Genomic DNA, 22,749 nt, shown 5'->3' with positions numbered 1-22,749 from the left:
TATTTGCAAAAGCACGCTGAAAGGTTTGAAATTGGCCAGCCAGTTAAACGGTTAAAACTTTAACCTATTGTCCGATAATAAACGTTTTCCAAATTTATTAAAAATAAAAGCATTGATTAATGAGATTGAAGTTGGTTGAGATTGAGTAAATTATGTAAATTAAAGTGAAAAAGGATGCTTAATTTTCAAAAAAAAAATGTTTAAGATTTTTCCGCTTGGATAAGTTAAGCAATTGAAAGCCTATTGAAAATAGGTTATGTAACTGCACTCATCTAGAAATGAGGTCGACTAAAATTCCAGTGACACTACGTTAAGGCGAAACTGCAAGCATTTCTTCATTTTTTGGTTTTTGATTTTTTATTCAATAACGAAGCAATATTTTCAAAACCGGTTTTCGTAGTATGGATCAAGGTATCTTCTGATTATTTTTTGTGGTAGAAAATGTTTTTCGTTTTTGCAGAAACCATTTTTGAACAAAATTTCATGAAACAATGGTTTCTGTAAAAAAAAAAGAAATTTCAAAAGTTCGTGCCGAATTTCATCCCAAAAATACAGCAGAAATAACTAAGTAATTTTCGAAAAAAAAACAAGATTTTCTTACCGTTGGGCAAGTTTACCAACGGTTTTTATCCATACATTTAAAATAAATTTTAACCTTTTTGGATGAGCAAAAAACCAAGCATAGTTGATCGTTTCACAAACTTAGAAGACATCAAATCCTGAAGTGAGAAATGGAGAAAATGAGCTAGAATTCATCAAGAAATTTCATGCGTATCTCCTTTTCAAACAGATTTCTTGCTATGCAATGATTTCCTACAATCAATATTAATGATACTTCAATAAAACGCTTAACCAGTGATGAAGAAAGAATAAAAAAAGTCATCGAACGTATAATTCTTAGCAGTCTTAACAGTCTTAACTTGCACCACGAATAGTTTCAAGAAAAAGGAAATATTCAATAGCAATTCCATAGTTACCCCTCGACGGTAATAGAACATACGGTATACGCAGTTTTGTTCAATTTATTTGTTATGTCGGTAAGAAGCCAAAAGCAGATTATACTAAGAAGCAACTTTGGGTTAATTTACATTCATTCACACAAAAATTACCCTGGCTACTTACCTTTTATTTCGGGGACCTTGAATTACACCGGTCGACAGAATTGAAGATGAGTTAGCCAAATGGTTGCAGATTGATCATTGAGCTTTGGGCTACAGAAATCAATTGAAACCTTTCCAAAGCCAAAATTTTAGTGAAATACAAACAACTTATTTTCATTATTGTTACTTTATGGCCAAGATTTGCAGCTGAGGGCTATTTAATTTGATATCAGCACCAAAAAAGTGTAATCAGTTTACCAATTTGCCCAAAATATAACTGACTCGGACATTGAAATGTAGATTTACACATTAAGAAAGGCAACAAACAATAAAATAAAGCTTGTGTGAGTAAACATCCCTAGTTTTGTGTACTCATGAACTTGCGCTCTCATTAACACCTATGTGCCTGTGCCTCATTTTGCACCCTATTTCAAAACTTTAAAAATCTTATTCTCAGCCGTTTCTCAACGAAAATTTGTGAAATTTTGACAGTTGATCACAAAATCCTTCTAGTTTATGGTACTGGTATCATGGTTCCGATTTTTTCCGTTGTTCCGGATTTATGGCCGTGGGTACGGGGGTAACCTCCTTATCAGATAGAGGTGCAACCTATAATTCGCCTTCGAAAACTAGCTTGCGGCATTCCAAACATCATGATTTTGCAAAACAAGAGTATTGGAGCATATTTTTAGAGATGCTGAATACATTGGCCACTTCTCCGGATGTTCCGGAAACCTGGTGCCCTCAGGAAAGTGGCCACTTTCTGACCGGTTCTGAAACCTAGTTTGCGACATATCAAACTTCATGATTTTGCAAAACAAGACTATTGGTACATCTTTTGAGAGATTTCGGATACACTGGTCACATCTCCGGATGTTCCGGAAACCTGGTGCCCCAGGGAAGTGGCCACTTTCTGACCGGTTCTGAACCTTAGCTTGCGACATATCAAACTTCATGATTTTGCAAAACAAGACTAATGGATCGCGTTTGTATAAATTTTAAATACACTAGATAAATTGGTCACTTACCTGAAAATAGTTTATTGCAAGCATCTGTGGCATACATCGAAGAGAAAACTGCTTCTATTAGAATGCCATTCGCAACAGCCTTTAACAGCAATAAATTTTAAATTATTTGCAGGAAAAACCAAAATTGGTAAGGATGTACAATTCACTAAAAACAGGTGAAGATGCATTAGATCTTATTCCTGGAAGCTATACATGTAAACGGCGGACAGACAGATATTCCCTGGCAATATTTTTCAACATTCTCGATATCTGCGCTCACAATTCCTACATCACATTCCTTTTAGCGCTTTGAAGCTGGGCTTTCGAAGGAGTTTGCCGTAAATCACGGTAGGACGAGACAACAGGACAGCATGCTATATAATGATGTAAAAAAAAAAACAAAAAGTGTGATTATAATATCAATCTAAAGGTGTGTCCATTATGTAAGTCGGCTGTTTGTTCATCATATCATCGAAATGTTAAATTGTACGCATGTCAGGATTGTATGAACGAACAGCCAGATATTCGGGAACTGAAATACATATCGAAAAAAAATCAGTAGATGTTGGTACTGTTCACGACACCTTGACGTGAAAACAATGATCTGTTGCCTCTATTGTAATCGTCCAGTATGCGAAAGGCATTCTAATAAAAGAGAAAACTATCTAAAAACTCAATGGGGCACCAGCTTACCGGAACAACCGGAGAAGTAGCCGGTGCATCAGAAATCTCTAGAAACATGGTCTCCCTTGTTTCGCAAAATCATAAAGTTTGATATGTCGCAAGCTAGGTTTCAGAACCAATCAGAAAGTGGCCACTTCCCTGGGGGCACCAGGTTTCCGGAACATCCAGAGATGTGGCCAGAGTATCCGAAATATCTCAAAACATATACTAATTGCCTTGTTTTGCAAAATCATGAAGTTTGATATGTCGCAAGCGAGGTTTCAGAACCGGTCAGAAAGTGGCCACTTCCCTGGGGGCACCAGGTTTCCGAAATATCCGGAAATGTGGCCAGTGAATCCGAAATCTCTCAAAACATATACTAATTGTCTTGTTTTGCAAAATCATGAAGTTTGATATGTCGCAAACTAAGGTTTAGAACTGGTTAGAAAGTGGCCACTTCCCTGGGGACACCAGGTTTCCGGAACATCCGGAGATGTTACCAGTGTATCCGAAATCTCTCAAAACATGTACCAATTGTCTTGTTTTGCAAAATTATGAAGTTTGATGTGTCGCAAGCTAGGTTTCAGAACCGGTCAGAAAGTGGCCACTTCCCTGGGGACACCAGGTTTCCGGAACATCCGGAGATGTTACCAGTGTATCCGAAATCTCTCAAAAGATGTACCAATTGTCTTGTTTTGCAAAATCATGAAGTTTGATGTGTCGCAAGCTAGGTTTCAGAACCGGTCAGAAAGTGGCCACTTCCCTGGGGGCACCAGGTTTCCGGAACATCCGGAGATGTTACCAGTGTATCCGAAATCTCTCAAAAGATGTACCAATAGTCTTGTTTTGCAAAATCATGAAGTTTGATATGTCGCAAGCTAGGTTTCAGAACCGGTCAAAAAGTGGCCACTTCCCTGGGGGCACCAGGTTTCCGGAACATCCGGAGATGTGACCAGTGTATCCGAAATCTCTCAAAACATGTACTAATTGTCTTGTTTTGCAAAATCATGAAGTTTGATTTGTCGCAAGCTAAGTTTCAAAACCGGTCAGAAAGTGGCCACTTCCCTGGGGGCACCAGGTTTCCGGAACATCCGGAGACGTGGCCAGTTTATCCGAAATCACTCAAAACATGTACCAATAGTCTTGTTTTGAAAAATCATGAAGTTTGATATGTCGCAAGCTAGGTTTCATAACCGGTCAGAAAGTGGCCACTTCCCTGAGGGCACCAGGTTTCCGGAACATCTGGAGAAGTGGCCAATGTATTCAGTATCTCTAGAAATATGCTCCAATACTCTTGTTTTGCAAAATCATGAAGTTTGGAATGCCGCAAGCTAGTTTTCGAAGGCGAATTATAGGTTGCACCTCTATCTGATAAGGAGGTTACCCCAGTACCCACGGCCATAAATCCGGAACATGAGCATGAGCATGAGCATAGATGACCGCACAATTCGTAGTTGCTACTCCGTGATTGACCAGAGCAATCGAAATTGCACAAAGAACCAATGAATAGGGCTTGGGACTAGCTTACTATTCTCAATGTACACAGTTCGAGAGCTCTCAACTTTATTAAGGTCAATAACGGCGCCGGCCACGTCCTTACGGTCATCGAGGATGGGAGGGAATGTTAGTAAGACAAACGTTGTTATAAAGACCGCGAATCGCTGCATCTCCACGTTTGTCTCAGGAAGGATTTTTTTGTTAGTAGGGTCAGGTACATTGTCAGTCCGGGAGTCACCTATGGTTGGTGATATGATTTGACAATGGATCAATATACACAAACCGCCGTTAACAACCGACCACTTTTCGACGCAAAAACTAGCCAAAAAGAAAATTCTATTGCGCGTTTCCACTCCACTAGGGAGCAGAAACCTTTAGTCTATTCCACATAGAAATACACTGAACGCGACTCACTTGCCGGCGCCCGCTTTTTTTCCTCGAACCTCGACCGGCGAGCCCGAACCAACACTTTTCACTACTGATGCTTCGTCGTTGCATCACCATCAAGAATGCCGTTTGCGCGCGAAACTAAAAACCCCTCGCTTGTCAGCGCCCGGATTACTTTTTGTCGACCGGCGAGCCCGAACCGACACTTTTCACTCCGTTCACACTGCAGCGCGATGGGAAGCGAAAAATCTGAAACCGACTCGACCTACGACGCATCCACCGCGCACTCCCCACGGCCATAAATCCGGAACAACGGAAAAAATCGGAACCATGATACCAGTTCCATAAACTAGAATGATTTTGTGATCAACTGTCAAAGTTTCACAAATTTTCGTTGAGAAACGGCTGAGAATCAGATTTTTAAAGTTTTGAAATAGGGTGCAAAATGAGGCACAGGCACATAGGTGTTAAAATTGTACTGAGGGCTTCAAAAAGATTTCAATAACTTGTATAGTATTCAGAGCTCTGCATTTCCGCTAAAAACTTCTTGCTAACGTTTCCACCATCGACCAGCGTTTTGAATGTGTCATCATCACTTACGTCAGATACCCAAAAACAAAAAAGGCACAAACAAACCGAAAGCAAATGAAACACTCGCCCAAAGCGAACCGTATACTTCTAATCAGTTTAGTTAGTTTTGTTATCTCAGATCTCAGTTACTTCGTCTCAACTTCCGTTTGTTTCCATCTATCCCGTCATCTGCGTGTTGTTTTTTTTTTGTTATTAGTTTTATTATTTAATAGCAAATTTGTCTTTACACATATTATTGACCGATGATTTAGAGTTAGTTATTGCTGGAGTACTCGTTGGCACAGGAGTGATAGGTTTGAAGGCTATCGAGTTAGTATCATACTTGTAGATTTGTGAGTGCGGCGCGGATGTGATTGGGCCCGCGGCCGCCGTCGATGTGATGATGCCGCCTACTAGGTTGCTGTGGTGTGTGTGCTTTGGTTTGCTGGGTTGATGGTGGTAGTGCGGAGGCGGAGGTGGCGGTTTGATCGGTTCCGGATCACTGCTACTTTCGTCTTCGCTCTGCGATCGACTGCTGGTCGGGTGCTGTCGGACCGTAGCAAGCGTTGCCGTTGCCAGGGTGGTGTGCTGACGGGCTACTGCGAGCGAACGACGACTACTACTGCTACTGGTCAGTGTTGCCAGGGTGTTGCTACTGTTGATGAACGGATTGGTGGAGCTGCTAGTTGGGAACTTGCTATTGCTATTGCTACTGATAAAATTGCTACTAGTAATGATGTTGTTGTTGCTGGTGCCACTGATGTTGTTGCTACTGCTGCTGTTGTTGATGTGGTTATTGTTGCTGCTGCTGTTGCTGATATTGCTACTGTTGCGGTAGTCTCGCAAGGTCTTCGAACTGATCGAGTGCGATTTGATCTTGAGATCGCGCACGGTCGCTTCCACAGTTTGGGAGGATTGGAAATTAAAGCTATGATGTTTTTGTAAAGGCAGTTTAATATGACGTCGATTCGAGGAAACTAAGTTCTTTTTCAGCAATTGGTTTATCTTGACTTGATTGCTTCTATCTACGGGGAAGAGCTCTTTTGGTATCAGGATACGAGTCTGGTGCTGGGTTATCTCGAAGTACTGGTTGTCGTAGGCAGTAGGACACTACAAAGATGGGTTAAAAGCTGTGTTAGGGCATGCTCAATGAAGGGCTGTTAGTCAAAGTGTACTCACCTCACTGCTGTTGAACTCATCGTTCGATCGGGGATCCGTCTCGTAGCCAGAGCTGACCGGCAGATTCATGTAGATCGGATCTAGCTTGTTGCTGTACATTTGAATGTTTTTCGAAAAAAGTGAAGTCGTGGACGCATACTTCCGATGTCGTGGTGCCGGAATAGGCTTGATGCAGTCGTAGTAACTGTTGGAAACAGCACTATTTGATCGACTGCTGGATTTCCTCGGTTTTCGCAAACTGATTTTGTACCGTTCTTGGCCGTCGATTGCGAACTTGGCTCCAGTACCATTTCCAGCATTTCCCATCGGTGATTCGTGGATCTGAATGGAATCGGTTAGATTCTCGTACAGCGGTGTGACCGTTTCAAGGTCGATAAGTTTCTTGTTCTCGCCGCAAGTTCCACCAGGGCCTGGCGGTCGTTTGAGCGATTTCCCCGAAGAGAAACTATGAGTTGAAAGAGTGTCACTGTTGTCCAGCAGCTGCTGATGCTGGTGTTGTTTCTTCCGTTCGATAGTCTTACTAAGATAGGAGTTGTTAGTGTTGCTCGAGGAGTCCTGGCTGTTGGACAGCGAGGACATATTGCTTTGGTTAGTTAGCACAGTCGATTGGCTTGTATTGTAGGAGGAAAGACTTGAGGTTGGTTTGCTATTGCTGTCCCGTTGCTGATAGTTGATGTAGTTGTACGGATGAGTAGGGAAACATGAGGGTGTTAGCGACTTGTTAGGACATTTCACTGCTGGAGCGAGACTGTTCTTTGCTAGCATAGCCTGAAACACGACAGCAAACACATTCACAAGAGCGCATTCCAATGATGCGGTTAGTTTGAAATCAGCATTAGCTCAGTGGATATGAGTATGAAATGATTCGATTATGATACGTACCTTCTTAGGAGGAGTCTGCATGCCATGGAAGGGTAGGTTCTCATATTCTCCTGGTTCTATCTGGGATTCTCCAGCAGTCGATGATCCTCCAGTAACTGAAAGATAACAAATATAGAAAACCGTCAGTATCACTTTAATGACTCTTCGAATATAATCAAGTTGGAAATCGTGTGTCATCCGCAATAAAAGAATTCAATCAGAGTCTGTTCATTCATACCTACTACATCTGCACTAGTTGACGGTACATTCTCATTTCGATCACCGCCTGTTTGCTGGGGTTCTTTGGTGGCGGGGAGCGAGTTTGTGTTTGCTGATGGCGTTGTTGCAACTTGTGGCTTTTTAACATAAGTAATAACTATATTAAACCAAGGCACAACAACGGGGAAACACAGGCAGTTAAAGAAAAGTTAGAGAACAAGACATCATGAAAACGAAACAAAAAAGAACAAAACATGTAAGCGTGTGTTTATTAGGCTTGGAAAGATGGCTTCAGTGTTAAATGATACCATTTTGTGTCGACAGTTTGAGCAGATCGATACTGTTTCGCTTTTCGAAGAACCGGCGGATTCGCCATCGGACAGTTTTGTCGTACTGTTGGATGTTCTCCGACGCGTCTGGTTCAGGTTTGGATGGCGACCTGAGTGGAAGGAAATATGCGATGGCACGAGCTGGTAAGTTTTCTATTTCAATACATATTTAGAAGTGCCACCACCAAATGGTTTTCCTTACGTATGATTGTAAATCTCTCAATCGTTCACCAAATAGTTGAAGAAAAAGTACATAAAATCTAAGTTGGATTGTTAGTGTCGAGAAAGTAGTCATTTTCTAATGCGTTAATAGATAATAACTAAAGAAATGGTGTAAAATGATTAGGTAAAGAATTTATAAACAGAGGATCTCATAAAAGAATATGTAAATCAATGAATAATCAAAGCCCAATCCTCTCATCAGTTGTTATTCTACGTTATTCACAGATATAATAATTGATCTCGATTCATAAGTGGTGTTTGTTCTTTAATATTACTGTAAAAATATCCCAACTCATCGACCGACGATCCCTGAAGAAATTTCTCAAAATTCTCATCTTGAAGCTTTCCACGAAAAGTTTCTACAGAAATTCTTCAATTTCTCAAGAGATTCTCCACAAATTCCTTTAGGGATTTCCTTCAAAAATTTAGACATTTTCTCTGGAGCTCTTTAAAAAGTTATTGTTGGAATTCCTCTAGAAGTTCTTGAAAGATTATCCTGGAATTATCTTCAGCGGGATCTCCAGAATGGTTTTGGTTGGGGTGGAGCGGACCTGGTGTGATGGTTAGAACACTTGATTATCACGCCGAGGACCTGGGATCGAATCCCACTCCCGACAAACTCGCAAAATGTGAGTTCTTCCTTCGGAAGGGAAGTAAAGCGTGGGTCCCGAGATGAACTAGCCTAGGGCTAAAAATCTCGTTAATACAGATAAAAAAAAATGGTTTTGGTTTTTTTTTTGTTTGTTGGTTTGTTGGTTTTGGTTTTTGGTTTTGGGATTGGTTAAGATTTATTAAGGCCTTTTCTCAGGGTTTCTTGCAGGTTTTTTTATTTCCGGTGATGCGGAACCTCACCAAATATTGTCTCAGTAATTCCTGCAAAAGTTATTCTGTTCCTTATATTTTTCATAAAATATTTAAATACATTTTTCCATGAAGACCATCAAAGGGTCTCCATTTGTTTCAGGTATTATTTCAAAATTTCATTTTCTGATGGTACTCTAACATATTTTCCAACGGTTTTTTTTTGTTCCTGCAAAAATTTTGTTTAACCATTTGTATAAGAGATTTATCTGACAATTTCTCCAGGAATTCTTCCAAGGATTCCTTCAGAAATTGCTTAACGGATTCCTCAGAAAATTATTAAGGGATTTCTTCAAGAACTCTATCAGTACATTTGTCTGCAAGTTCCGCAGGGATTTTTTGCTGATTTTTTTGTGTTTGCTTCAGAATCCCATTAAAGATTTTTCCAGGAATTTCTTCAGAAATTTTTCAAGTAATTTCTTCATGGACCTACTTCATTTTTAAGAATCAAAGAGATATCTTAACGAGTTTTTCCATGTATTCTCTCAGTCACTTATTTAGGTATTCATAAAGAGAAATGTGAAAAGGTTTCAGGAAATTTTCAAAGGTATTCATCAGAAGCTTCTTCAGGGATTCCTTCAGAAAATCCTCCTGGAGATTTCTTTAAAAATTTCTTCGGAGATTCTTTCAAGAATTCTTTAATGCAATTTATGTAAGAACTTCTGAAAAAGACTCTGAAGGAATATCTGAAACAGTTCCGGCAGGAAAGAATCCCTGGATAAATTCTGGGATAAGAATCCCAGGATATAAATATTCCTGGACTCACAGAAGCAATTCCTTAAAGAATCCCTGTGGGAATTGAAGAAGGAATTTCTCAATATATATTTTTTATTTTTATTTTATTTTATAAAAATTTGTAGAGCAGTTTCTGAAAAAGTCAATTGGAAAAACTGTCCTTCAAATTTCAAAAAGTCTCTGAGTTTTTTTTTTTTTGAAGACATTCCTGAAGTTTTTTTCTTTGTTCAGCCCCGGTTTAGCCCCCAGTTTTTCGGAAGTGGAGTTAAATCCAAGGTCCTTGGCGTTATAGTCACGGACACTAACCTGAAGTTGTCCTAGGAGGAAACCCTGGATAAATTTCTTACAAAATATGTTTCTGGAAGAAATCCTTAAATAAACGCTTTATGAAGATCTGTTGATATCTCTGGAAGAATTCCTACGCGAATCACTGAAAGTAATTATGCAGGAATCTCTGAAGGTATTCCTGGAGGATTCTCTGGGTGAATCCTTAAAAAAATCATGACCGCATACCAAGAGCTATTCCTGAACTAATCTCTGATGTACTTCTTGAAAAAAAAAACCGTTTACGAATTTCTGAAGAATAAATCTTTCGTAGATATCCTGAACAAACCACTACAAAAAGTTATGAAAAAAAATTGAAAGAATTTCCGAAGGAATCTTTGACGGAGTATCTAAAGAAATCCATGGAAATCCTTGAAGGATTCTTGCAGAAAATTTTTGTAGATATTCTTGAGGAAATATACGAAGCAATATCTGGAAAAGTTTCCCAAAACAATTCCTGGAAGAATTCATGAAGAAACCACTGGAGGAAAATCTGAAAAAAAAACTCGTGGATTTTCAGATCAAATTCCTGGAGGAATTTCTGAAGCAACACATAGAGCAATTTTGGAAGGAGTTCATAGAAGACTGCTTGAATGAATCGTTGGACAAATTAATGGAGGAATCTCATAAAGAGTTTCTGAAACAATCTTCGGAAAATCTCTGAAAATTTTTTAGAAGAGTTTTTGAAGAAAACCCTAAAGAAAATCTGAAGATTGAAGATTTTATAATTATTGCAGTAACTTTAGCAGTTATTCTAATCTTTCAATTTTCTGAAGTGTTGAAAGCATTAAAGAGGAATTCCGTGGATAATTTCCATAAAGAAGTCTCATACTGATATTTGAAAGAATTTCTGAGGAAACCTTGAAGAAATTTCTGGAAGATGATCTAGAGGGAATTCGGAATCGAATTCCAAAGGAATTTCTTAACCAATCAAGATGTTCTAATAGAACATTCAAAAGGAAGTCTTTCACCTTTCTGTGAAGAATTCCCGGGGATTTTTTAAAAGTAAACCACTGCAGAAGGAATCCAAGGAAGGATTTCTGGAAGAGATCTCAAATTACTTTCTTGGGTAATCTAAAACAAACTAAGGAATTAAATAAAAAGGAAACTATGAATTTTCTGAAGTAAATTCTTATGGAATTGTAGAAGAAATTCTTACATAAATATTCTAATTCACATCTGGGAGAGCTTCCTAATAATCTTCTGGAAGATAATCGAAAAAATGCCTGGAGGATTTTTTCAAGAATTTCCGAATGGTTTTCAAAATGAATCCTTCTAGAAATTTCTGGGGAAATCTCTCAAGGATTTCTGGAAGAAATCCGGAACGAATTTATTAAAGAATGATTTTTGTTTAAGCCTGGGGAGAGGGGGCGACACAAGTTGTTCTAATCGAAATATTCAGAAGATGAAAACACGAAAAACCCCAGTAAAACCCGCAAAAACCTTGCCGTCTTTTCAGTGGATATTCCGAAAACGAAAATGCTACTCAATGTTTATCACGAGTGAGCAAGGCTACTCATTGCTTTTTCAGCTCTGTGTGTTGTTTAGATGACGAGATCAGTGCTTCCGGTATTTGCAAGGCAGCCATTCTGACGGCCATCTTTGGATTCGCTCATATATGTCCTTAAGACATATAGGCACAAACATCAAAGCTACAGGGGATGGCCAAAATGTTTGGGATAGGCAACTTTTTTTCTCCCACAAAAAAATTCAACATGCTGTAACTTTTCATAGAGTGCATCAAAAAATCTCAAATTTCGACTGTTTGTCAACCTATTATGTGTGCATCATTGATACAAATTTGGGCTCGATTGATTAATTTTTCGCGAAGTTAGAACCGTTCGCGTAAAACACTATTTTTTAGACAACTATTTTTTGAACTGTCATATCTTGGAAACCAGTGAACCGAATTAAATGAATTTTCTAATGTTTATCAACAATATATTGATACTTAATACGACGTTATAAAATGTAATATTTTCTCACGGCGAATTAAGTTATATCGAGTTGAAATTTTAACCCATATAGAGGAAAATAAGTAAAATTTACAATACCACCCAAAAATTATTAAATGTGTTCTTCCTTCAATCTAAATAGGCTCTAATATATCTGATTAGAGATTTTTTGAGAACAGAAGTGGAAAACCTTTGGATATCAACACTAAAATTTAATGACACTGATGTAAAAAAAATACATTTTTTTTCGAGAAAAGTCCAAAAAATGTCAATCCATGATAACTTTTTCCAACGTTTGAAAAGTACCTATGTTTGAATAGTTTGCGAAGCATTTACATATTGTTAGTGTACGTTCAAAATTTCATTCAATTTGGTTTACTGGTTTCCGAGATATGACAGCTCAAAAATGAGTTGTCTAAAAAAAGGTGTTTTACGAGAACGGTTCTAACTTTGCGAAATATTAATCAATCGAGCCCAAATTTGTACCAATGATGCACATATAATAGGTTGACAAACAGTCAAAATTTGAGATTTTTTGATGCGCTCTATGAAAAGTTATAACATGTTGAACTTTTTTGTGAGAGAAAAAAAAGTTACCTATCCCAAACATTTTGGCCATCCCCTGTACATAAACGATATGATTTCTAGTGCCATGTAATAGATTTTTGTTTAACGTATGAAAGTGCGATATTCATCTACATGTCACTTGAGTTTTGTTGAAATGTGTTTTCGAAGGCGCGAGGAAGGCGCCATCACCGCTAGGTGGATTAATTAGGGTTTTGTTTTATTTTTCAATCGCTTAACCTTAGTTAATTCCAATTGGAAGCTGTACTTACAATTTGTACAGCGCCTAAATGTATTCTATTCTGATTCTACTATATCGAACTGGCTGCCGTTGCGCTGCATTCACTTTCTACCCTATCATGATGAGCATGAGGATGTTGATGTGTTGGTTGTAGGTTGTTCCTTTTTTCCAGTCCGATTGGGGGTCCATTATGAGTTGCCGTTCGCCGATGTCCAAGTATCCGGGTCCATTTGAGCCATTGGCTCAAAAGAGGGCCAATGTCAGGTGGAACAAGCAACTGACGAAAGTGCCGGGGCTGGGATCGAACCCTTGACCTTCTGCTTATGCAGCAAACGTGTGACCAATTGCGCCACGGGCCATGGCCTGACTTGAATTTCTACGCGGTTTATTTGTTTTACCGTCAAATGGGGTAACTTGCAACACTTTTCGACTTTGAAGCAATATCATTGAAAATCTAAACATTTGAAACATCCTGTGAGGCATCGTGTACGCTAATTACCCCGAGTAGAATACTATGCAGCACTTGGTTTACCAAAATACGTTGCCACCTAATCAGGAGGTGCGAAATACATGCTTGTTGCAAGTTTCCCCATCTGTGGGGTAACTTGCAACATAGCACATGAAGCCAAGTTAACTATCATTAAACAGCACTAACATTCTAGTATATAGTCGTATTGTAAATTTTTGATGTTATGCATGAAACATACCATGAAAAGATGTACACTAACCAATTGATACATAATTTTTCATGAAAGGATTGATAGTTATTGCAAGCGAGAGAATATCGTTTAGCAACAGGTCTCACGTCCCTCAAACACAAAATATATATGATTCTCGTGACTTAGCACTCATTACAAAATGTCAACAATGATTATTGTCATTTCTTGAAAAGGTAGAGTGAGTCATCTTCAAGTAGTTTTCAGTTTGAAGTGGTGTTTGGCAATTTCAGCTAAATTAACATGATTGAAACACACCTATTCTACTTTGTAAATGACAAACTCGCTAATTTGGGCATTAAACTGAAATAACTTACTCCATCTATTCAGAATTGATGATGGTGATTGCTTTACAGCGTTCATAAACAAAAATTGAACTTTTAACATGATGTAACATGAATGAAACTTCAAAATGATGTATTTCCTAACAATGTTTGAAGGTCACGTGCAGAAAAAATGTAAAACATGAATTGTCATTTGAAAATAACCGCGTTACGTAATCAATAAATGATCCATTTCAGTTATTTCTGTCATATATATCGTGAATTGAAGATAAATAATAGAAGGTTTCGTCAAATTCAACTGTTGCAAGTTACCCCACAGTGATTGTCGAATATAATAATGATTTTTTGCATTACTTAATCGATAAGTTTATCAAACTTTTATCGTTTAGCTAAGCTTACTATCAGGTACCCTAACTGCAAGCAAGGTCATCAGACTTATTGCACTTACCATAAGGGAGAGGTCAAGCACGATTTTCATACTTGTTTTTATGACATAAAATGAGTAATCCGTTTTAACAGTGTAGCTAAACCATAAACAAAGAAACAAGGCTAATTTTAATACTAAATCGATCTTTGATACACATAATCTCTATAACCGAAATAGTAGGGCATACTAGTTTTCATTATTATTAGAAAATGCTTCACATTTAGTGTATGTCATCGTGTTGCAAGTTACACCGCTGTTGCAAGTAACCCCGTTTGACGGTACGTTTTTTAGAAATAGCACGTATTTTTATTCTCAAATAAAGCGGCAAACCGCGTAAAACAAACTTCAGTGTATGAAGGAAAATATCTAGAAAATCATTTAGAAACGCCGCGAGGGATGCTTGTTGGAAATCAACCACCGTATTCTTTCAGTTTTTTTTTCGTGAATTCTGACAAGAAAATTGGAAAACACCTCTATGAAATATGATTAAAAATTTTGCAGGAATATTCGAAGAAATTTCCATAAACTTTGGGTGAATTTTGTGTGAATTTCACAATAAATCCCCAAAGAAGCAAGGCTAACGCTTCAATAAAAAAAAAAATCTGGATTCCTCTATATGCATTCATAAATTTCTTATGGGGATTTTTCCAGATATTCCTTCGGAAGATGATCAAGGGATTCCTACAAAAGTTTAGTCTTGGAATCCTCTGCGCGTTCCTTCTTAGGATCTAGCCATAGATGGAGCACCAGGAGAATTTTCAGAAAGAACTCCTGCAGGATTCCCAGAATGAATTCCCGGAGAATTGATCAAGACGAAGAAACCCAGAAAACTCCTGGAGAAATTTCTGGGCGCATCTCAGAAGCACTCGTCGTTTTCACAACCTTGTAGTCTTCGATGCACAAGCTTGGAAAGATTTCTGAAGTAATAATGGCAAAAGAAAATCTTCAAAACATCGCCGATTAATCTAAGAAGGGACTACTGATGGAATCCCTGAAAAATGGGGACACTGAAAATAAGTGGACATCCCAGCCGGAACTGATGAGTCTCAAAAGATTTTCTGGAGGAATTGGAAAAAAAAATCCCGAAGACATTGTCTGCAGAATTTCAGAAGCAAAAACTGTGTGAATCGCAGAAGGAACACTTGTATGGGCGTCAAGAAGAACTTTTTGGTAGAATGATTTCCTAAAGGAATACTGATTCCAGGTGGAGCTTCTCAAGGAATCCCCGGAGAAACTGCAGGAAGAATTTGAAATAGATATTAATCTGCTTGATTTGCAGAAGGAACTTATGAAGAACTGGAAGAGGGACAAAAGCGAACCTTCAGCATCTAATCGGTTCTCAGCGAAAATGCACGAGATTTAAACATATTTTAAACATACGAGAGTAAACATATTTGAAATCGGTACTTTAGTTCCTGAGGTAAGGCAATGGTAAGTCAAAAAGTTCACCTATTTTGCCCTGTTGGTACATTTGGCTAGAAATGCCTGTTAGCAGTCTTGTCCGTCTTAACTGATAGAACGATGTGAAAATATCATAAATGTGATTATGAGCTATCCGTCACCCCATTTATCGTTTCTATTTTATTAAAAACATATTAGAATCATCAGAACTTTTTGGAATCAAAGTACTACGTAATAATGATTAGTTCGCAGATAAGTGATCATGCATCATGGGTAATTATATTAATAAACAATCTAGCACCAGTCTACAGTAACTTATCATTAGTTGAATGAATAGTAAAAGAACTTTTTGAAACAACAATTAAATAACCGCCTTACCTTTGGTTCTTCATGTACGAAAATTCCGCATCTTCAATTTCCTCGATTTGAATGGACGCTGTTGGTTGGTTGGTTGGTTTGGGTGGCAGTTGATCGTGTAAGCATGTTTGTGTGTTGTTGAGTGGGCAATTTGATTATCAAAACGAGAACAGGACAGCACGAACACACGCGTTACAGGAAAAAATTACATCGATCAAGGTTTTGGATGGATCGGTTTTGTTTTGTTTTTTTTTTTTTTTTTGAAGTATTACAAACGAGTGGTTTAATGTGGCAAAAACGAAACAAACAGCACGAATTATTTGGACGTTGATTATAAATTTTAGTTTTGTATGGAAGAAGAAATAGAAAACGAGAAAAAAAGCATAATGAGTTTTAGAACTTGAAATGGTTATGAAAGTGCAGATGAAGATCTTGGAACTATTGAGGCTACTGTCTGGATGTGCTTGTGAAGTGAAAATTAGGCGTGCAATAGAAACGTTTCTACTATGAGTACGGTTTTTTGATGAAAAGCTCAACTGACTGAGGTTTACTCTCAGTCACTTATACATACTGATCAATTGAAGCAAGTTCAATGAAAAATTAACTAGCTTGAGGTACTACAATGGATGTAGTTTCCCGAGCAGAAGGGCATACCTTACGAATACCATGCGAAGAGCAACATGTGCTCTAATACCTAAAATTGTTATTGCTGCGTTATTCTACGAAATGTTATGAGAACATCACAATTGGAGGTATTTGAGCAGAGTTTGGTATTGATGTAGTATTTGTTGATTTGACTGTGAAAATAACCGAAGAACAAGAATTGCTATTACATCATGAAGTCATCGAACAAATGAAACATTCATTAACAAGGAATGTTATTAGTTTGTTATTCAATAACTTTAAAATAACAAATACAGCATTTGAAATTTTAGGTATGCATTCATTATTGAAATAACAAGACTTGTTATTTTCTAGGTGTTATTTATAAAAAAAAATGGTATTCATTTATGTTATTTTGCCTCTTATTACCACCTAATGAAGGGCATATCAAGGTATGGTAGTATTTAAGATAAATACCTTGATATGTTATTCACTTGCTATTTTCTTCTGCTCGGGTTGCTATGTGTAGATGATGTAATACTTATCACGGCAAAAGTGCAGTAACAGTTGAACTTTTCAAATTATCAAAGTAGTATTGGTATCACTACTAACTAAAAGGATGACTGAAAGCAGACAGTTATTATGTCAGCTGTCATTAGCAGAATATGATTGCACTAGAGTTACACGTCTAGAATTCACAACTAGTTGTTAAATTAATCAAATCACTAATCATACTACCTGTCGCGTGATTCTACCACAGTCTCCTGAAGACTGGAGAAGGAATGATGATTCTATATACTAAAGAGACACAGACAGAGAGACAGGGTGCGGCATTGTCTGGGCGGAGAAAGTGTGCATCTGGTGTACTTGTCCAAGCAGTGCAATCGATACTTACACTTATCCTGCCTTCTCTTTCGGCGACAAATGCAGATGATGATAACACAAATCAATATCACTGCCAGCAGCAGAGCAGCGACGGCCGCAATCAGGATGTACGGCGTCAGGATGTCACCCTTGAGCCACCATGCCACGTATCCTAAAAATGGAATCAGTTCAACCAGTTGTTTCTAAATCAATCAACTCGCATGGCACACTCACCTGCAACTTCAATTTCACAAGGCTTTCCCATGCCGACGCTATTGGTGGCCACACAGACGTACGTTCGCATCGCCGAGACGTCATTCTCCAGCACCAGGATACTCTCGTAGGCGTCGCCTCGCGTCTTGTGGTTCTGCAGCGTGTCGTTTTCGTACTTGAGGCTCCAGTCAAATTCAGACTCCCTGGGGCTGCCGTTCGCAACGCAGATGAGTATATCCTCGTCATTGACCTCCTTTCGGGTGATGGTGCACGTAGGTTTATCTGAGAGGAATTAAGATGTATTTATAAATGTGTTTGGTTGCTGCACCTACGATAAATGGTCAATCTTTAAACTGAACTGTATATCGCGAAAAAAAAATCCACGTTCTATTTGCCATACATTTTATCCAAGATCTTTTATCTACTGTTTTACAATTTTATCAAAAAATATCAATTATTTCCCAGATATGCGAACTTTTGGATTGTGTCGGATAACAATTTAATTTTTTTGTTTTATTCTTGAAAAAATATGCATAGTATTCATTGGAATGAAACCTTTTATTGTTTCTCGTTTCAAAATTCGAAGAAAAATAAATATTCGAGAAAAAAAAATAGATAGAAGCATTTGTCCATCTTGGGCTACTTTCTGCAGAAAATTCGGAAAGGCAGACAATTAAACGTTCCATAGTAAATACAAAATTTCCCATAAATAATTCGAAAAATCCCAGTGAATAAACAGGGGAGTGAGCAGTAATAAATTACAAAACTTCCATAAACAAATAAAAAAATGCATAAATAAATCAAAAGTTTCCATAAATAATTGATTTTTGAGCAATTAAAAAAGTCAAAAATGCAATGAATAAATCAACTGTTGCAATTAAAAAAGCCATTTTTCCCTCCAAATAACTCTGAATTTTCCATAAATAAATCCTAATTTTCCATAATAAATTAGAAAATGCACAATAAAAGAATATCGAAAAAGCAATAAAAAATTCAAAAAATGTAATAAAAAATGACTAAATTACCCATGAAAACCAAATGCAGGAAAGTATGAAGCAGTGAAATGCTGAATCGCACTTATATGACTGTAACGACTGAAAAGCCTGCTTAACTATGATTGCAATTTACCGAGGAATCGCTTGCTGTCCGAACTCGCTATCGCTCGTCGGACCTAACAAAGGGATAACATCTATGTTTGCATTATACCGGGCAAATTCTTGGATCTGTGGTTTGCCTAGAACCGAATCGATGCAGTTGCGATGCATCGGATATCGGAAACTTCGGCGGCCTTCTGCCGCCTCAGTTCCTCAATCCTCTATGCTGCTTCGCCGCGTGGTCTGTGTATTTTTTGGCTCAAAATGCATTTACGTTTATTGCTCGTTTTTTGACATTTATTGATAATTTATTTTTTCGTTTATTGCACTTTTTGAATTATTTATTGCTTTTTCGATATTTATTTATTGTGAATTTTCTAATTTATTATGGAAATATCAGATTTATTTATGGAAAATTCGAAGTTATTTGTGGGAAAAATGACTTTTTTTATTGCAACAGTTGATTTATTCTTTGCATTTTTGACTTTTTTAATTGCTCAAAAATCAATTATTTATGGAAACTTTTGATTTATTTATGCATTTTTTTATTTGTTTATGGAAGTTTTGTAATTTATAACTGCTCACACCCCTGTTTCTTCACTGGGACTTTTGGAATTATTTATGAAGAATGATCACTTTCTTATGAGTCGTTTATATTTTAGCCATTCGGAAACCATCCATGAGTAAATTTGTGTGAGAATTACCAATCGAATCTCTGGAGGAATTGCTAAAATCCGGAAAGAGTTCGTTTAGAAATACATACATACATGTAAAAATGCTTAAAGAAATCCCTCTAAAATTTTCAAAATGAACCGCTGGAAAAATTTCTGAAAAGCAATCTTGGTTGAAAAACTTTTTCAGAAATTCCCAGAGGCTTTCAAAAGAAATCTATTGGAAACTTTCTATAAAATATATTGAAGAAATTTCTGAAGATTTTTTTAGGGAACATCTAAAGGGTTCCCTAAAATTATTTCTAACAGAACCCCATGAAAAAATTTGAAGGAACTGCTTGAGGAATACCCGAAAGACCCCAGAATTATTTTTTTTATACGAATCAAGGAATTCAAAGGAGATTTTATAAATAATCATTTTTGGGGAATCTTGAGAAATTTCTGGAAGATTTGCGGAGAAATTTCTTAAGGAATCCCTTGTAGATTATCTTAAGCTAATCTAGGAGAACTGAAGGATTTCCAAGGAATTCCTGGAAGAGTTTCCAAACGAAACTTTTTATGAAATCTATGCAAATAATTCCTAAGGAAGCTTTGAACAAATTTCCAAAAAAAAATGTAGAAAATGCTTCAGTGATTTATGGGCGATTTTGCAAAAGTAACTGTACCGACTGCAAAAGTCGGTGTACAATCCTGACTCTCCCGTGGACTCAACGGAATTGTTGAATTCTTTACCGTCTTACAATATTCATTTTCCACGTCCAACGTTTACCATAGCTGAAGTTACCAGGGCGTTAAATGACGTAGATCCCTCTAAGGGTGCTGGATCGGATAAACTTCCTCCCTTATTTATCAAACGCTGTGCTAATGTACTCGCATTACCTGTTTGCCGCCTGTTCAACCTCTCACTGTCAGAAGCAGAGTTTCCGGATATGTGGAAGCTAGCTGCAGTTACGCCTATACATAAAGCAGGTAATGTTCATAGCGTTGAAAACTATCGACCCATTTCGATTCTTTCCTGCCTAGCGAAGACACTCGAGCTATTGGTTCACGAAAGAATGTACCTTGCTGCCAAGCCCATAATTTCGCAATACCAGCATGGCTTCGTGAAAAACCGGTCCACCACAACTAACCTAATGACGTACACTAGCTTGCTGAATTCCAGTTTAGAAAAGCGCTGCCAAGTGGACAGTGTGTACGTGGATTTTTCCAAAGCATTTGATAAAGTCCCTCATGATCTAGCACTGAGAAAACTCAACGTTCTAGGCTTTCCTGATTGGCTTATCTCTTGGCTACGCTCATACCTGCATGGTAGATCTGCATATGTTAAATTGAAATCCGTAGAGTCAACTCGTTTTTCGACACCTTCAGGCGTTCCGCAAGGTAGCCATCTCGGACCGTTGATATTTATATTATTCGTCAATGATCTGAGCCACCGAATCAGTTCTCATCACCTCATGTACGCTGACGACCTAAAGATCTACCGGATCATAAGTTCACTAGTAGACTGTGCCGCTCTGCAACAGGACATCGACGTTGTAGCTTCTTGGTGCGTATCAAACGGAATGGAACTGAATGCAATCAAATGTAAAGTCATCAGCTTCAACAAATCGTATTCACAGTTGAACTTTGCGTACAGAGCAAACCGTATTGCGTTAGACCGTGTGACTTCTATCAAGGACCTAGGAGTAATAATGGATTGCAAATTAAGTTTTAATGAGCACGTGGCATCCACAACCGCTAAGGCTTTTGCGGTACTCGGGTTCATTCGTCGAAATGCTTCAGAATTCCATGACGTGTACGCTCTTAAAACTGTATATTGCACGCTTGTCCGAAGTATACTCGAGTATGCAGTTCAGATCTGGGCTCCATTTCACGAAACTCAAATTGGACGTATCGAACGGGTTCAACGGTGCTTCGTTCGTTATGCCTTACGTCGACTACCATGGTCTAACCCGCTACAGCTGCCTCCGTACAACGAACGATGCCAACTGATAAGGTTGGAGTCACTGCGCAAGCGTCGAGTGTATCTTCAACTGATGTTTGCGTTCGATCTTTTGAGCAACCGAATTGACTGTCCTGAGCTGCTTCAGCAAGCTCAATTTTTCGTACCGGCACGACGAACGCGTCAGCGATCTCTCTTCAGGGCTGCTCGACATCGCACCGTGTTTGGACAAAACCATCCGCTTGAACGGTGCTTCAATGCACTCAACGAAGTCGATGTTTTTGATTTTAATGTAAGTAGGGATCGATTTAGAAATTTTATTAGAGTTAATTTAGTATAAGCAATAATCAGTCTGTACAGTATTTCTGAAGACGGTGACAAATAAATAAAAAAAAAATAACTCTGGAGAAATTTCCCAAAAAAAAAACATGGAAGATTTTCTGAAAGAAGACTTTTGGAAAAGTATTCATAAAATAGTTTTTAAAAATTAAAGACAATTTTGAGGCATCTCTAACCCAAATTTTTGATTTTGATCTTAATATCATTTTTCGTCGTCTAACACCGATCTAACCCTAAAAGGGATATCTGGGGTCCATTGGACCCCAGGCGCCTTTCAGAGCTCGTCTTTGATGGAACACACTCAGCGAGGTGACGAAACTGAGGCCATGAAGGTATCCCTTTTAGGGTTAAACATGTTTTGGAAGATGACTATTTTTAATTCTTGATTTTGTGAATTTTGGTTTTAGATTTTTCTAATTTTCATTTTTGAACATTCCTACACTATCCTATTTTTCCTGGAAGCCTATTAGGTATACCAATTTTTTTAAGTCGAAAACATTTTCAGATTTTGTGATAATTGTTAAAATATTTTTATTCTTATTTTTTTTTCATGTTGAATTTTATTTTCCGTGTAACTTTTAGGAAAATCATTTGAGTGTGTATTCAACTCCCACTCTTTCATTATCATAGTATAATTGAAGAATAAATCAAAATGCGTAAATTGTTGCGATTAAATACAAAAGAAACGATGGCATCTCAAAGGTGGCCAAAACATCAGTTTTTCAATAATTTAAAAATAATGTTAATAGGGGCTTTGAAAGACACAAAAAAACTTTGATATAAACAGAACAGTCCTAAATATCAACTTGAAATATTAAAGTTTTGATTGCCCAGGCAAGAAAAAATACAAAAATGTTCAAACTATACCCCGTTTAAAGGCGGGGTTGGGTATTAGAGGGTTAAGAGAATTATTGAAAGCATCCTCAAATGAATTGAATGAAAGAAATCTGCTCGATTTTTTGAAAATAAAAAAAATACTAAACGAGTTGCTCGAGGAAGCCATGGGGAAATTTCTAAAGGAACCTCTGAAGAAAAATTCCCCCAAAGCTACTATGATTTGTTTTTTAAAGGAATCGCTGCTGGAATTTTTGGAGGAATCCGTGGAAGACTTCCTAGAAGAATTC

At 37.7% G+C, this 22,749-nt stretch overlaps 1 protein-coding gene across 13 annotated transcripts in view; it reads right to left on the bottom strand.

Moving 5' to 3' along the window:
- The window catches only part of LOC109425937 (hemicentin-1), a 365,357-nt gene that overhangs the window by 8,620 nt on the left and 333,988 nt on the right, over positions 1–22,749 (bottom strand). For 6 of the 13 annotated variants that reach the window (XM_062856649.1, XM_062856650.1, XM_062856648.1 and 3 more), the window contains exons 13-17: positions 17,601–17,861; positions 17,398–17,538; positions 7,286–7,380; positions 6,404–7,171; positions 5,421–6,334 (exon numbers count right to left, since the gene is read on the bottom strand). In XM_062856649.1, the coding sequence (XP_062712633.1) occupies positions 5,447–6,334; positions 6,404–7,171; positions 7,286–7,380; positions 17,398–17,538; positions 17,601–17,861 (2,153 nt within the window). In that variant the 3' untranslated portion in view covers positions 5,421–5,446. Of the gene's footprint in view, positions 1–5,420; positions 6,335–6,403; positions 7,172–7,285; positions 7,381–7,502; positions 7,641–15,920; positions 15,979–17,397; positions 17,539–17,600; positions 17,862–22,749 lie in introns of those variants that run through there. The other 7 variants (XM_062856658.1, XM_062856657.1, XM_062856654.1 and 4 more) reach the window with 5 other exon arrangements.

This window comes from Aedes albopictus, chromosome 3 (genome assembly GCF_035046485.1).
Source record: "Aedes albopictus strain Foshan chromosome 3, AalbF5, whole genome shotgun sequence".
NCBI lineage: Eukaryota > Metazoa > Arthropoda > Insecta > Diptera > Culicidae > Aedes > Aedes albopictus.
Note: the sequence above shows the minus strand (reverse complement) of the source record. Positions and strands in the feature narration are given on the sequence as shown.